Genomic DNA, 18,113 nt, shown 5'->3' on the forward strand with positions numbered 1-18,113 from the left:
TGCCGGGGATGGACACACAGGATAACATACCGGCGATGGACACATAGGATAACATGGCGGGGATGGACACATAGGATAACATGCCGGGGATGGACACATAGGAGAACATGCCGGGGATGGACACATAGGATAACATGGCGGGGATGGACACATAGGAGAACATGCCGGGGATGGACACATAGGAGAACATGCCGGGGATGGACACACAGGAGAACATGCCGGGGATGGACACATAGGATAACATGGCGGGGATGGACACACAGGAGAACATGCCGGGGATGGACACACAGGAGAACATGGCGGGGATGGACACATAGGAGAACATGCCGGGGATGGACACACAGGAGAACATGCCGGGGATGGACACATAGGATAACATGGCGGGGATGGACACATAGGAGAACATGCCGGGGATGGACACACAGGAGAACATGCCGGGGATGGACACATAGGATAACATGGCGGGGATGGACACATAGGAGAACATGCCGGGGATGGACACATAGGATAACATGCTGGGGGGTTTACTGGCTGTAGAAAAAAAAAGGCCAAAAGCCAAAAACATCCGCTGTAAAAACGTCCCGTGTGCAGGAGGATCGAGGGTTCTTGTCTTTTGCTTAAAGGCTGTTTGGCTGTACATAATTATATACTATATTTTCTTTTCCTAGTTTCTATAATGAAATTGTTTGCATAAGCTGTTTTTATCTTTTTTTCAGATCCTCCCACTGCAAGCATCATAGTTAAAGGTAAGTTATGTAGCATACGAAGTACAATCTGCAGTTGGTTTCTGCCATAAAGCATCGCTTTCTCTAACTTGGGTTGATTTACTAAAACTGGAGAGGGCAAAATCTGGTGCATCTGTGCATGGCAGCCAATCAGTGTCTAACTTTAGCTTCTTCAAAGAAAATGGTTCTAAAGGCAGAAGGTTTTTTTTTTATATAGTGGTGAACACCCCCGTTTGGTTCTCATTCGAATTTCAGGAACGTGCGACCGCGAACTTCAAACAGAGGGTACAATTCACTAAGAGGTATATTACTGCATCTGAGATGTCGCACAGCTACTAAAATACGGCATGAGTTATATTATTAAGTCATGCGGTATTTTAGTAGTGAAAGTATTCTTTCATTTTTCAGCTGTCAGCAGCGTTCTCCCCCACCCCAAAGCATTCATTTGGTATGGGATATTAAGTAAAGGGGGCTTCCAGATTCTGATAAGCCCCCTGCCTGCTGCAGACCCCCACAACCACTGGCCATGGTTCTGAGGAAGACTCCCTTGTTGGGACAAGGGCATCTTCCTCACAACCATGGCCAGTGGTTGTGGGGGTCTGCTGCAGGCAGGGGGCTAATCATTATTCAGCGGCGTTTTCCCCCACCCCAAAGCATTCATTTGGTATGGGATATTAAGTAATGGGGGTTTCCAGATTCTGATAAGCCCCCTGCCTGCTGCAGACGCCCACAACCACTGGCCATGGTTGTGAGGAAGATGCCCTTGTTGGAACAAGGGCATCTTCCTCACAACCATGGCCAGTGGTTGTGGGGATCTGCAGCAGGCAGGGGGCAAATCATTATTCAGCGGCGTTTTCCCCCACCCCAAAGCATTCATTTGGTATGGGATATTAAGTAAAGGGGGCTTCAGATTCTGATAAGCCTCCTGCCTGCTGCCGTCCCCTACAACCACTGGCCATGGTTGTGAGGAAGATGCCCTTGTCCCAACAAGGTCGTCTTCCTCACAACCATGGCCTGTGATTGTAGGGGATGGCAGCACGCAGGGGGCTTATCAGAATCTGGAAACCCCCATTACTTAATATCCCATACCAAATGAATGCTTTGGGGTGGGGGAAAACGCCGCTGAATAATGATTAGCCCCCTGCCTGCAGCAGACCCCCACAACCACTGGCCATGGTTGTGATGAAGATGCCCTTGTCCCAACAAGGGCGTCTTCCTCAGAACCATGGCCAGTGGTTGTGGGGGTCTGCAGCAGGCAGGGGGCTTATCAGAATCTGGAAGCCCCCTTTACTTAATATCCCATACCAAATGAATGCTTTGGGGAGGGGGAGAACGCCGCTGACAGCTGAATAATGATTAGCCCCCTGCCTGCTGCAGACCCCTACAACCACTGGCCATGGTTGTGAGGAAGACGCCCTTGTCCCAACAAGGGCGTCTTCCTCACAACCATGGCCAGTGGTTGTGGAGTTCTGCAGCAGGCAGGGGGCTTATCAGAATCTGGAAGCCCCCTTTTAACTAGGGGGCTCCCAGATCCCAACCCCTCCCTCTATGTGAATGAGTATGGGGTACATGGTACTGCTACTCAATCACAAAAAAGGTGTCGTAAAATTGACAGGAGGCAGCCTTTGGCAAGTTCTTCATTAAAAACCAAAAATAAAAAAATGTCCCCCAAAGTAGATCCAATGTCAATCACGCCGCCCACCGCCTGCCGCCACCACTGTCTTGAAAAAAGGAAAAAAAAAAAAGAGCGCTCCACTCCCGACGCTGGCTCCCGCCATCTGACAGCTGCACCGGAATGACAGTTCTTAAATACCATGAAAAGGTCACAAGGGGCAGGGTGACCTGGGCTGTCATCATGTACTGTGATTGGCCAAAGCATTGCACCTGACCTGCGGTTAGCTGCATGGCTTTGGCCAATCATAATTGCACTGTCAGGGCGCAGTGCATTTCAGGGCGCAGCACACATGCACGCACATACAGTATATGTATATATACACTAGTGGCCAAAATTGTGGATACACCTTCTGATTTTGTCAGTTTTGGTTGATATCTTTACTTACTCCCCTTGTTTTTGAACTGCCAACAAAGAAAAAAAAGAGTCGAATGGGCCAAGAAACATCAAAATTTTACAACAGAAGATTGGAAAAAAATTATTTGGAGTGATGAAACACAAATTTCTATTTTCGGAAGTGATGGTGTTCGATACGTGCGAAGAAGGTCAGGCGAAGAATGCCTTCCCGAGTGCATGACAGCAACAATGAAACACCCTCAAAGCGTCATGATATGGAGCTGCATGTCTCGGTATGGTGTTGGACGAATGCAGGTTATTGATGGCGTTATTATAGCAGAGCGATACATCAAAGAGGTTCTGGAACCAAAGTTGATCCCATCAATCAGCGACTTATTGGACAAAGGCACAGAATTTACTTTTCAACAGGATGGAGCTCCATGCCATACAGCTCGTAAATGCCATAAACGGTTCAATGACAAGAAAATTCCTCTGCTTCCCTGGCCTGGAAATAGCCCTGACTTGAATCCCATCAAAAATCTGTGGACAAGATTGAAACGCATGGTCTCGAGCAAGAATGCAAGGCTAGCCTCAATGAGTCCTCGCTTGTTGCTTGGATTCTTGCTCGAGACCATGTAATAACCAATTCCTGGCATCATATGGTACATTTCCAGCCAAAATTGAACTTATTTAAAGATTTGTTTTGTGCAGGCATTAATTTACTATATTTTTACTTGTGCTATGACATTTTTATATGAGATTTTTATATAAAAAGTACTTTAACCCCCCTGGCGGTATTCCTGAGTGTAGCTCGGGGTAAAGTTTCAGTACCACAAGCGGTAACCCCGAGCTACACTTGGGAATACACTGCAGCGCTGCTCCGCGATTCCTCGGTCACTTACCTTGTCCTTCGCTCCCGCGATGTCCCTCCTGCAGTGTCCCCTGTAATGTCCTCCGGCGCATGCCGGCATCTGTCTTCCAGGTTCCTCCCCTGCGAGCGTCGGGATGTACAGAGGACAGAACTGGCGGGAAATTTGAAAATGACAAAAAGTGACATTCTCAAAAATCACTAAAATCACATAGTATAACATTCCTGTATCAAAGCATTTCACATACATTTTGTCTCGAGTGCTTTGTCCGGCGCCCTGCCTGCATTTTTACTGTTCTTTCTACCTGGAAACTGAGAAACGTCCATGGCGTCCAAAAAGCGTCCCTTTAGGTCAAAAACGGTTTTAGACCGGCTAGAGAACAGCGATAGTAAATCAGAACCACTTGCAGAATTGAGTGATAATGATTCGTGGGGGAAATTCATCATCAGACACTGAAAACGACTCTGCGACTTTGCTCAGCGATGTGAGAACTTGGCGCTCTATTTCACATTTCAGTGTTTTTGGTTTGATTATATTATTGAATTAAATTTATTATTATATTATTATTTTTTATGATTATTTATTAAATTATAATTTATGATTTCGTGTTTCAAGTTTTATCATCCCCGGGATGTTTACTAGACTCTTGTTCGGACAGATTTCAGTGAGTTATTCCTAAGAATTACAGGCCTACAATATAAAATGCCAAATTTCCATGCAAAATAATGGTACTGCTTTCAGCACCAAAAATCTGAAATAATCAGACCGCCAGGGAGGTTAAACTGCAAAAGTTTGTAAAAATGTAAGGTGTATCCACAATTTTGGCCACTAGTGTGTGTACGTGTATATATATATATATATATATATATACACATATTCTGTACACTTATATACATATTTCTTTTTTATCTCGGCTTCTTTCTTTATCTCTGCATTATTGTCTCTTATCCTATTCTTCTTTATATTTTCCTTTCCTATCTCCCTCTTTCTCTGTATCTATCATCCTCTTTCAAGTTATGTAGTAGTTTGTTCTCTCTTCCTCTTTTCTTTATCCACTTCCTCTTCCATTATTTTTGCTCTTCTTTTTCTATTTATATCTTTTTATATCTTCTACTCTTCTTTCTCTGTCTCTGCCGTTCTCTCTTCTTTTCCTCTCTATCTCTCCCCCTCTCTTCTCCTTTTCTGTATCTTTCTTCTCACTTTCTATTAAGCCAGCCACAAACAATGCTATTTTCTATCCTGCAACCTGTGGCTGCAGGAAAGAAAATCTCTCAATTTCATCATCAACACAGTCAGTGTTGGTGGGGGAATCCCTTCAGTGGAGCTATTGTGTTCTGCCAGCGGGGGTGGGGGAGCCACCCTTGCCTTGAGAACTTGCAGTGATTATTTCTAGTGGCTATAGCTGCCGGCAATAACTACATGAAAATTCCTACATGCTGGTTGTACATAAGTCATACAACAATCAAATTGGGTACAATCAGCCTGTCCATAGATGGTTCAAATTACCGCCAGTCCCTGCCAAGATTCAAACCATCTATGGCCGGCTTTACTCTTGTATCCTGCTGTGTCTTTTTTATCTCCCTCATTCTCTATCTCTGCTTTTTTTTATCTTCTTCTTTTGTATCTTTTTTTTATTCTCTTCCTTTTATAGTTTTGTTTCCTCTCTTGGTACACCTGTTTTTTTTTTTGCCTAAAATATTTCTTCATAAATTTAGGCCAAAATGTATTCTGCTATGGTTTTTTGGTAAACATAACCCAAAACAGTGTATATCATATAGTCTGTGTGAAAATTATACAGTCTACAACTATGGGATATATATTTGAAAATTGATCAGTTGAGACCCTAAAATGCTGGATGCTGGTATGGCGTATGGCGGTGATCAGGACGCTGGTATGGGATATGGGGAGATCAAGGTGCTGGTATGGGGTATGGCGGTGGTCAAGACTCTGGTATGGGGTATGGTGGTGATCAGGGTGCTGGTATGGGGTATGGTGGTGATCAGGATGCTGGTATGGGGAGATCAGGGCGATGGCATGGGGTATTGCGGTGATCAAGACTCTGGTATGGGATATGGTGGTGATCAGGACATGGGGAGATCAAGGTGCTGGTATGGTGTGATCAGGGGGCTGGTATGGGGTATGGCAGTGATCAGGATGCCGGTATCTGGTATGGCGGTGATCAGGATACTAGTATGGGATATGGAGAGATCAGGGCAATGGTTTGGGGTATGGTGGTGATCAGGATGCCGGTATGGGGAGATCGGGGCGCTGGTATGGGGTATGACGGTGATCAGGATGCTGGTATGGGATATTAAGAGATCAGGGTGCTGGTATGGGGTATGGTGGTGATCAGAACGCTAGTATGGGGTATGGCGGTGATCAGGGCGCTGGTATGGGATATGGGGAGATCAGGACGCTGGTATGGGGTATGGTGGTGATCATAGCTCTGGTATGGAGTATGGTAATGATCAGGACTCTGGTATGGGATATTAGGAGATCTGGGTACTGGTATGGAGTATGGTAATGATCAGGGTGCTGGTATCTGGTATGGCATTGATCAGGACGCTGGTATGGGGTATGGTGGTGATCATAGCTCTGGTATGGAGTATGGTAATGATCAGGACTCTGGTATGGGATATTAGGAGATCTGGGTACTGGTATGGAGTATGGTAATGATCAGGGTGCTGGTATCTGGTATGGCATTGATCAGGACGCTGGTATGGGATATGGGGAGATCAGAAAGCTGATATGGGGTATGGTGGCAATCAGAATGCTGGTATGGAATACGGTAGTGATCATGACTCTGGTATATTAAGAGATCAGGGCGCTGGTATGGGGTATGGCGATGATCAGGATGCTGGTATCTGGTATGGCGGTGATCAGGATACTAGTATGGGATATTAGGAGATCAGGGTACTGGTATGGAGTATGGCATTGATCAGGATGCTGGTATGGGGTATAGCATTGATCAGGATGCTGGTATGGGATATGGGGAGATCAGAAAGCTGGTATGGGGTATGGTGGCAATCAGGGCGCTGGTTTGGAGTATGGTGGTGATCAGAATGCTGGTATGGAATACGGTGGTGATCAAAGCTCTGGTATGGTATATTAAGAGATCAGGGCGCTGGTATGGAGTACGGTGGGTGGGAAGGCAATGGGTGGATGGGAAGCAGTTAATATATAAATATATATATCATATTATAAAAATATACAAAATATGATAGATTGTGAACACACAGTCTTCATTGAGTAATAACCTTTCCATTCCTTGTAATGTCTTGGTAGATAACATCCAAAATGAGAACATAGCCGTTATTGTGATGGAAGGAGAGTCGGAGACTATGAAGTGTACGGTGGAAAGTAACCCCCAATCTTCCATTGCCTGGACTAAAGAAGGCAAGACATTACCCGGAACATTGAATGGGCAGACATCAATTTACAATTTGGAGAATGCTAACCCAAATGACACTGGGATATATCGATGTTCAGCAAATAATAGCTATTCAGCCATTACCAGGAGTGTTAACATCACTGTATATTGTAAGTATGTCTCATTTCTTATATGAAATAGAATGCAGATTTTTTTTCCCTATGAAAAGTTATTGTAAGCTTGCAAAATTTAAAGTAGCATTAAACCCAAAAGCAAACATTTATCATATTGCAGCTTACCAATTCTGAGATGTGGTGGCTGCCTTAGTCCTCGGTTTTAGTCTTTCTTTCTTCTATGTTCACATGGTGATCCAGCCAGTAAGTCTGTTGTTTTTCAAACAAACAAGCTCTCTTGCAGATGTATCAGTTATAATGATGAGACAAACCACTGACAGGGGTGCTTACATTGATCAGATTTTATTTATTCGTGTAGAACCTTTATCCGAAAAAAGAAGAAAAAAACGGCTGCTGTAGCTGCAGTGTAAACTGGAGTTTGAGTTCAGCTTGTTAGTCTATCTAAATCTGCTAGTACATCCAACACTCCCCTCCCCCCCAGACTGACAATGTTGCTGTCCGAAGGTGATCACAGTGCTCCCGCATCCAGAGTGGGGGCGCTCTAATACAAAAGGTATGTTACTGGCCTGATCACCAGATGAACACAGAGGAGAAAAAGTCTAAAGGAAAAAAAAAGAAAACGAATGCAGCCACCACATCTAATGACTGGTAAGCGGCAGGGGTGTGTAAATCACAAGATGGGCTGAACAGAAGTCCAAATATTTCAGAAAGCTGTTTTTTTCACAGCTGTGTTCTGTGTCATTTTAGATGCTCCTCGGACACCTCAGATCCATTGTTTCCCACCAAAAGGTACTAATATTTATTTCTTATTTATTTATATTTCTTATTTATCTATGTATCAACCACTTGAACTCCGGAAGATTTACCCCCCCCCCCCTTCCTGACCAGGCCATTTCTTTACGCTATGGCGCAACTGAAAATTGTGCGTTCATGCAACGCTGCACATAAATGAACATTTTATGTCATTTTTCCTCCATAAATAGAGCTTTGTTTTGATGGTATTTGATCACCTCTGCGTTTTTTTACTTTTTGCGTTATAAACAAAAAAGACCGACCGTTTTGAAAAAAGAAAAAATATTTTCTGCTATAAAACATATCCGATAAAAAAATAAAAAAATTACATTTCTTCACAGATTTAGGTCAAAATGTATTTTGCTACATATTTTTGGTAAAAAAAAAAATCCCAATAGGCGTATATTGATTAGTTTGCACAAAAAGTTATAGCATCGACAAACTATGGGACATATAATGGAATTTTTTTTTTTTAATACTAGTAATGGCGGCGATCAGCGACTTATAGCAGGACTTCGATATTGTGAAGGACATTTTTAAACTAACCGGTATTTTGTGGGAACCAGTGACACTAATACAGTGATCTGTGCTAAAAATATGCACTGATCACTGTACTAATAACACTGGCTGGGAAAGGGTTAAGCATCTAGGGTGATCAAAGGGTTAACTGTGTGCCTAGCTATTTGCTTGGTGTACACTAGGTGGCGATTTTAAAAGGGAAGTGAAGGATTGTGTTCCCAGCTTTTCAGGGACACATGATCCTTCACTCCCCCCCCCCGTCAGAACAGAGTTCTGCCTTGTTTACATTGGCAGAGCTTTGTTATTATTATTTATTATTATTATACAGGATTTATATATTATTATTATTATTATACAGGATTTATATATTATTATTATTATCATTATTATTATACAGGATTTATATATTATTATTATACAGGATTTATATATTATTATTATACAGGATTTATATATTATTATTATTATCATTATTATTATACAGGATTTATATATTATTATTATTATACAGGATTTATATATTATTATTATTATTATTATACAGGATTTATATTATTATTATTATACAGGATTTATATATTATTATTATACAGGATTTATATATTATTATCATTATTATTATTATTATTATTATACAGGATTTATATAGCTCCAACAGTTTGCTCAGCGCTTTACAATATAATGGGAGACAATACAGCAACAATACAGTTCAATACAAGAGGGATAGGAGGACCTGCTCCTTGGAGCTTACAATCTAGGAGTCTTTGTTCTGTGTCCTGCCCGATGATCGGCGGGTGTCGGAGGACGTATGTTCACCAGGACTCGCAGATCGTGTTCACAGCAGAAGCAATCCAGCGGCAGTGCATGCGCCCCTAATGGCGGAAGTGCAAAATTGCGTACATGTATGTATATTTTGCACAGGAGGGCCACGCTGTAGCAGTAAAACTGCAATAGGGAGGACCTTAAGTGGGTAATTATTAATAATGTTGACCAGTTCCTTCAGCCTCTTCTCCCATCCTCTCAGGCGGTAGGCCTGTGACGTCATCAAGGCAGATGCAGAGACCACAGACTTGCATTGAACATGAGGGCGCCGAGGGACAGTTCACTGCTGGAGCGTAGGGGAGCACCATCTGCTGCTGGAGCAGAGGATCAGGTAAGTAAAAGTTCTTAAACTGTCCCCTATGCCCTGGTTCACACCTGTGCAACTTTGACAGTTTTAAATCACATGACAAGTCGCACCCTATTGTCGACAATGGAACCGTTCAATTTGGTGCAACTCCAACTTTGTGGTGCCGCACTGATTGGAAGAAAAAGGTTCCTGCACTATTCTTTGAGATTCAGGTGCGACTTGCATAGACGTCTGTGCATGAAGTCAGACATGTCATCCAAGTCACGCTGACCTGCGGCTTTGAAATCGTGCGATTTCAAGTGATTTCAAAGGTGGATCCAGTGTGAACCAGGGCTCAATGTGCATTTAACCCCTTCAGTGTGGACACAGCCCAACTGCAAAGGAAAATTTTTACTTTTCCTCGGAGTTGGACTTTAACGCAGACCTAACCTCTGCATCCCTTTAGATATGATTTCCCTTTGGGAGTATCTCACCAAAAATAAGACTTTATCTTAGTGCAGACTTCTGGGAAAATCAGTGGACCAGTCACATGAGCAGGAAATTACATATCTGGGGGGGCGTTCTTTACACCATCTGTGTGAAGCAGACAAGTGCAAATATATATAAATTGGCCCATCTAAGCATTGTCACTGACCGTGTGTGCTTCTAGAACAGTGTTTCTCAACCTTTCTTTAGTCAAGGCTCCCTTTAAAATTCTGCACAATTTTGAGGCATCCTCTCAAATTCTCCAGTCTCGAGGCACCCTTTAAAAAGCTCCACAATTTTGAGGCATCCTCTCAAATTCTCCACAATATCGAGGAACCCTTTAAAATTCTGCACAATCCTGAGCCACACTTTAAAATTCTGCACAATCTCGAGACATCCTTTCAAATTCTGCATAATCTCAAGGCACTTTGTACAGTTCTGCACAATTTTGAGGCATCCTTTCAAATTCTGCACAATTTTGAGGCACTCTTTAAAATTCTGCACCGTCTAGAGGCATCCTTTCAAATTCTGCACAATTTTGAGGCATCCTTTCAAATTTTCCACAATCTGAAGGCACCCTTTCAAATTCTCCACAATTTTGAGGCACCAATTAAAATTCTCCACAATTTCGAGGCATCCTGTCAAATTTTGCACAATTCCGAGGCATCCTTTCAAATTTTGCCCAATTTCGAAGCATCCTTTCAAATTCTCCACAATCTCGAGGCACCCTTCAAAATTCTTCACAATCTTGAGGCACCTATTACAAAATGAAACAAATAGTTTTACAAAAGCAGCAACATCTGCACATGAAGGACACCCAACATTAGAGGTGATATATACTTCCAAAGCAAATACACTTTTGCACACTGGTACTGACTAGTATGCCATTATTTCTCTTCTCCCTCACACTCAGCTAATGTGACCCCTATGGTGATGTAGAGGGGCAGGGAAGGGCAAGGAAGGATGTTGTGCAAGAGCCTGATGTCCTTCTTATACTATTTTTAGGCATTTTGCCAAGGCACCCCTGAAGAAACCTGATGGCACCCTGGTTGAGAGAGACCGTTCTAGAAGGATGTAACTCATAATGTGGTCAATGACTATCTCTGACTTTTTAAGTGGAATGAGCTGAATAGTAGCTAAGTGTAGAAAATATAATCTCTCATTTCTTTCACCACCCAGACTGCTCTATTGATGGGAATAATACAATTTTTATCAAAGAAGGATCTTTAATTTTCCTACGATGTTCCGCGGAAAGTTTGCCGGCAGCGACATTTGTGTGGTCATCAACCAAAAACTTGAATATCACTCCACCGAATGAGGAAATGCGCCTTTCCAAGATACTGACCAGTGATGATGGGTCCTATACTTGCCAGGCCAAAAATAACCTTGGGAATTCACGTGCCTCTGTTACCATCAAGGTGACCTGTACGTAAAAAAGGATGTTATTACATTGTTACTGTTCTTTATCCTACTGATAGTTCAAGGGAAACTCCACACTTTTTAAATGTATACTATATACAAGGTGGTATCAAGAAGTTCTGAGAATTTTGTAACAAAGCTGCTCGCACAGTCACAGGGAGCACCAACCTTTATAAGTCAATGTACCAAAAGACATTGTTCTGTGTACATTGGGAGCTGTGCAACTGGTGCTTCTCTGACCACGTGCACTACCCAGTCTACTATTTTTTTCATCACTGGTAATGATCCTCAACATGAAGGACAGATCATCCACTTTTTTTGACGTGGTGTCCCTTTTGTTCCTGGGTCAGCAGCCTGGGGACTGGGGACCTGGCCACTCAAAACACATCAAACAACTCATTGCAGCATCGCCATAAACTTGCCAAATCATGTCAACTGTCTCTGTGGCAGATTTCTCGTGTTTTGCATGATGAAACAGCAAACATGGTAATGCATGTGGTCAGAATAGCACCTGTTGCACAGATCGTGATGTACATAGGACCATGTCTTTTAACAAAAAAAAAGTGACTTATGAAGGTCAGTGCTCCCTGTGTATGTGTGTGTATATAGAATATATATATATATATATATATATATATATATATATATAAAAAAGTATGAGGCATCAGGAGTATCTTGTGTTTTCATTTAATTTCAAGCTTATGAACTCAGCGGTCGTTACGTTGTTCCATGTGTCACTTGAGGAAATTGAAATTAAAGTAGAACTGTAGGCAAAACCTTTTTTTTTTTTCAATTTTTGGAAAGAGTAAGGGAGGGTTATAACCCCTGTTAGGTGTTTTGGGGATCTGTGTTCCCATTGGCGAGACTTCACTTCCTGTCTCTTAACCAAAGCAGGAAGTGAGATGGAATCCCTCCAAAGTGAGGGGATCCCTGGTTGTCACTACAACTACTCCACTGGAAGATTTTTTTGTCTGTTCCTATTATGGTGACAACTCAAAATTTTAAATTTTCTTTCACTTCTGGTAAAATAGGTAAACAGGACAGATAGGGGGAATCATCACTTTTTTTTTTTATTCCCACTGTACTTTGCAGAAACTTGAAGGAAGGAGAAGGCTCGCTAATATCTCTCCATCTCTCCTTCCATCTCTCCATCTCTCCTTCCATCTCTCCATCTCCTCTTCCATCCCTCCATCCCCCCTTCCATCTCTCCATCTCTTCTGCCATCTCTCTAGCTCTCCTTCCATCTCTTTAGCTCTCCTTCCATCTCTCCGTCTCTCCTTTCATCTCTCCATCTAGCTCTCCTTCCATCTCTCCATCCAGCTCTCCTTCCATCTCTCCATCTAGCTCTCCTTCCATCTATCTCTCTAGCTTTCCTTCCATCTCTCCATCTAGCTCTCCTTCCATCTCTCCATCTAGCTCTCCTTCCATCTCTCCATCCATCTAGCTCTCCTTCCATCGCTCCATCCATCTAGCTCTCCTTCCATCTATCTCTCTAGCTTTCCTTCCATCTCTCCATCTAGCTCTCCTTCCATCTCTCCATCTAGCTCTCCTTCCATCTCTCCATCCATCTAGCTCTCCTTCCATCTCTCCATCCATCTAGCTCTCCTTCCATCGCTCCATCCATCTAGCTCTCCTTCCATCTCTCCATCCATCTAGATCTCCTTCCATCTCTCCATCCATCTAGCTCTCCTTCCATCTCTCCATCCATCTAGCTCTCCTTCCATCTCTCCATCCATCTAGCTCTCCTTCCATCTCTCCATCCATCTAGCTCTCCTTCCATCTCTCCATCTAGCTCTCTCTCCATCTATATCTCTCTATAGTGTGTGTGTGTGTATCTATCTATCTATCTATATTATATTTTTCTGTCCTAAAATAAATATACCGCCATCAACATTTTTTTAAATAAGTGTTCAACTTTTTTCTCCCATTTTTCTTGGCAGTTGGACCCAGGCCTGTTTCAGGGAAGAATTCCATTTGCAAGGAAGCAGAACATCACATAGAATGTACTTGTATCATCGAGTCCTTTCCAGATGCCAATATCCAGTGGAAGATCGATGAGAAATCCTACAACACATCTGATAAAGACATCCAGATTTCCACTTCTAGAATAAAAGTACAGACCAATAGCACGCTGAGTCTACAGGAGGGTGTCTCGTCTATTGAATGTATAAGTTCTAATCAGTACGAACAATTAGTTCTACCTTTGCTCAGTAAGAAGTGTAAGTACTCCCCTCTAATTTTTTCTTTTAGAAAACTTTATTTGGAAAATGTTGAAAAATGTACAGGCAGATTGGACCTGATGAAAAGGCGTGGTCAGTTAGATCCAAAAATATAAACATAGAAAAAAAACCCATAAATAAAAACAGGTGGATGGATAGGAAGAGGCTCAAATAAGTTTAAAGAACGCGTTCATTAAAATGGAACTACACCCATTGGTTTAATGGTTGCAAAAAACAGTTAGCATTCCTGGCATGCGCCACCCGGAATGTAACTGTCACATTTGCTTGTGGTCTCCACCAATCTGTCAAACCATCAAATGGCTGATGTCATATCTGATCACATGGGCAGCACCATGGCAGTTGCAGTTCAAAAGGAGGCTAAGATGGCAACTTCCTTTGCTGAAAATGATAGGAGGGTTTAGTTCCACTTTAAATATGTGACTACTGTTGGGAATACAACAGCATGTACTATATAGTATTGTGTGTTAATATCACTTGACCAGAAGATGGCACTGTACACTAAGGTTACTAGTTGTGCATATGTGTAAAACTTGTTGGTTCTCTCTCTTCCTTCCTTTCCTCTCTCTTCAAAAAAAACCAAGATGTCTGTTGAAATGTGTTGTATGTTTGCAACTTAAACCACACAAGTAAAACATTCTTCTGCCTCATCACAAGCTACCAGTGTCTTCTCTAACACATAACCAACAACTACTACCAGCTATACCAATGGTGGTCAACTTTCTTGATATGGGGGGCTTCAAATGAGGCACCCGACATCACCAAAGGACCATACATAAATTTCAGCAGATATTCATCATCAGAGACAGCAGATGCACATCAGGATATGGCCAAACACTGTCAGAGATAGTCAGATAATAGTCAGAGATTGCAGACATGGTACAAAAGATGGTCAGAAATTGTGGACATGATACAAGAGATGGTCAGGGACTGAGAACATGATGCGAGAGATGGTCAAAGACTGCAGATATGATGCGAGAGATGATCAGAGATTGTGGACATAGTCTGTGATCATCTCTTGTATCATGTCCACAATCTCTGACCATTTCCTGTATTATGTCCACAATCTCTGACCATCTCTCGCATCATGTTCTCAGTCTCTGGCCATCTCTTGTATCATGTCTGCCGTCTCTGAACATCTCTCGCATCATGTTCTCAGTCTCTGACCATCTCTTGCATCATGTCCACAATCTGGCCATTTCCTGTATTGAGAACATGATACAAGAGAGGTCAGAGACTGGGAATTTGATGCAAGATATGGTCAGAGATTGTGGACATGATGCAAGAGATGGTCAGAGATTGTGGACATGGCGCAAGAGATGGTCAGAGATTGCGGACATGATGCAAGAGATGGTCAGAGATCGTGGACATGATGCAAGAGATGGTCAGAGACTGTGGACATGACACAAGAGATGGTCAGAGGCTGCGGACATGATACAAGAGATGGTCAGAGACTGAAAATATGATACAAGAGATAGACAGAGATTGTGGACATGATGCAATAGATGGTCAGAGATTGTGGACATGATGCAAGAGATGGTCAGAGATTGCAGACATGATGCAAGAGATGGTCAGAGATTGTGGACATGATGCAAGAGATGGTCAGAGATTGGAGACATGATGCAAGAGATGGTCAGAGATTGTGGACATGATACAAGAGATGGTCAGAGACTGGAAATATGATACAAGAGATGGACAGAGATTGTGGACATGATGCAAGAGATGGTCAGAGATTGTGGACATGATGCAAGAGATGGTCAGAGATCGTGGACATGATGCAAGAGATGGTCAGAGATTGCAGACATGATGCAAGAGATGGTCAGAGATTGCAGACATGATGCAAGAGATGGTCAGAGATTGTGGACATGATGCAAGAGATGGTCAGAGATTGCAGACATGATGCAAGAGATGGTCAGAGATTGTGGACATGATACAAGAGATGGTCAGAGATTGGAAATATGATACAAGAGATGGACAGAGATTGTGGACATGATGCAAGAGATGGTCAGAGACTGAGAACATGACACAAGAGATGGTCAGAGACTGAGAACATGATACAAGAGATGGTCAGAGACTGTGGACATACTTCCGGAGACAGTCATAGACTGGAGGCATATTACATGAGGCTGCTAGAAACCACTGCTATACCAGGGCAATAGAGAAACACAGATTAGTTTCTGCAGGGGCCCAGAGGGCCAGACAAAAATGCCAAAGGGTCACCCTCAGGCTGCAGGTTGGGCACCTGGGAGCTTTACCATTACTACTGATGAGCGTGGGCATATTGAGATCCTGGTCCAAACCTACCTGAGCAAGCCCACTAGGAAGCCATCAACTGTACCGGTCCAATCATTGACGTCTGGAGCATTTCTCGCCCCATAACTGAATGTATACAGTGGGTGTGTATGTGGAGCAGGGAATGCTTTGGTCACATATGATTGCCTCAATACACATGGCAGCTCCCTGGTGGACTCACACTGGGATCCGAACATACCTGAGCTCATCCCTCACCATGACCTGGATAAGTGAGGACCTTCACAAATAAATAAATGGATATTTAATGAAACTAGTGAGCATAATGTAGACTTTTTTTATTCCTGAACTTTCTCTCTGGGCATCATTTGCAGGGTTCTTTTGCTCACTTTAATTTTTTTTTTTTTTTCACCTGTGGTTTTTGACCATGGTGATTTTCTTTTGAAGCAGCTCTCCAGGGTGCACCCCTTCCCACCACATAAATCCACTTCCATAAATATTTTTTTAATAAATTGACTTGCAATATTTTATTTCACTCCAGGAACCGTCAATTTCCTAGCACAGACCTCTCCCACCTTGCAACTCATAGCCCTCTCCTCTTCTGGAACAGTCTAATCATTCTCTATAATAGTAAAAGTGGAGCGCCAATCATGCAAAATAATGTATCTAGTAAAGACGTGACAAAAATCAAGTGAAAATAAAAGTCCATATAATCCAATTTTCAGTGTGAGAAACTTGAAAGTATCAGTCCACCACCACTTAAAGCGGTCTTGCTTGCAGTAAAGTAATTCAAAGCAGCTGTCACCGTCTCCCTGTGAATACAAGACACACCAAAACTGATGGCTGCCACTACAACAGCATGAACACCCCTGTATCTAAACAGAAGTTCCATAAGTGCACGTGACTGGCAGATGACTGTACCCAGAGATACCAGTCTGTCTGGATGGGATAGGTGGCTGCTGCTGATCCAGAATCATGCAGCGGCGTGATGTCAGCACTGTACACTCCTCCCCAATGCGTTTCGTCCAATAGTACATTGTCAAAGGGTATTCCAATGTTGATGTCTCTCATATTTATATAGCGTCGTGTGTCCACCCTCTCTCCACACGTCAATAATGTAAAGGAAACTGGAAATGAGGGATCCACCATCTTGAAAAAAACAGAAATAGCAAAAGCACCATCTTGGAATGGGTACTATTTTGCATGATTGGAGCTACACTTTTACTTTTATGCATGTTTACTTGTATATTACCTATTGGTGTCAGCTGCCTTAACAATTCCAGAAATAGCGTGGATATAATTTACTTTATTTTATTTAATCATTCTCTATGCTGGTCCAGCTCCTTCGCCCTCACATTCCTATACAACTATTAATGTAGCTCCTGGGGGAAGAGCGAAACAGAATACTAGAAGCAGGGGTCTCCAGAATTTCTAAGCAAAGGGTCAGTTTACTGCCCTACAAAGCGAAACAAAAACGAGAAGCGCACAAACCTTGCGCATTACCTCAGTAAACAAAAATTTATTAATAAGATAGGTACTCACAAACAGCGAATAAAATCAGGCATGTAAGTCCTCACAGGGACTTCAGAGATAGAGAGCCAGCGCGAGTCCCATCGTGGGGGTAGACACTCAGTTCACCTGACGCGTTTCGAAGGCCAAACCTTCTTCATCAGAAATCGTGTTTGGTCTTCAGTTTACTGCCCTTCAGACTTCAGAGGACCCGGACTGTGACCAGTGGGAGCAGAAATATCTCTGGCATCAGTGGGAGAAAACCATACCCCATTATTTGTGTCAGTAGGAGGAATGGCGCCCCATCATTGGTGTCAGTAGGAGGAATAGTGCCCCATTGTTGGTGTCAGTGGGAAGAATGATGTCCGATTGTTGATGTCAGTAGGAGGAATGGTGCACCATTGTTGGAGTCAGTGGGAAGAGTAGTGCCCAATCATTGGTATCAGTGGGAGGAATAGTGCCCAATCATTGGTATCAGTGGGAGGAATAGTGCCCCATCATTGGTATCAGTGGGGGGAATAGTGCCCCATCATTGATGTCAGTAGGAGGAATGGCGCCCCATTGTTGGTGTCAGTGGGAGGAATGATGTCCGATTGTTAGTGTTAGTAGGAGGAATAGCTCTCCATTGTTGGTGTCAGTGGGAGGAATGATGTCTGATTGTTGGTGTCAGTAGGAGGAATGGTGCCC

At 42.8% G+C, this 18,113-nt stretch overlaps 1 protein-coding gene across 1 annotated transcript in view; it reads left to right on the forward strand.

The window, feature by feature from the left end:
* LOC149432708 (sialic acid-binding Ig-like lectin 16) overlaps positions 1 to 18,113 on the forward strand; it is a 46,597-nt gene that overhangs the window by 21,861 nt on the left and 6,623 nt on the right. Inside the window, exons 5-9 of the mRNA XM_089664955.1 lie at positions 717 to 746; positions 6,888 to 7,142; positions 7,854 to 7,895; positions 11,191 to 11,436; positions 13,371 to 13,649. Of these exons, the coding sequence (XP_089521081.1) occupies positions 717 to 746; positions 6,888 to 7,142; positions 7,854 to 7,895; positions 11,191 to 11,436; positions 13,371 to 13,649 (852 nt within the window). The remainder of the gene's footprint in view (positions 1 to 716; positions 747 to 6,887; positions 7,143 to 7,853; positions 7,896 to 11,190; positions 11,437 to 13,370; positions 13,650 to 18,113) is intronic.

This window comes from Staurois parvus, unplaced genomic scaffold (genome assembly GCF_062004578.1).
Source record: "Staurois parvus isolate SC_StPar_1 unplaced genomic scaffold, SC_StPar_1.0 ptg002113l, whole genome shotgun sequence".
NCBI classification, from domain to species: Eukaryota; Metazoa; Chordata; class Amphibia; order Anura; family Ranidae; genus Staurois; species Staurois parvus.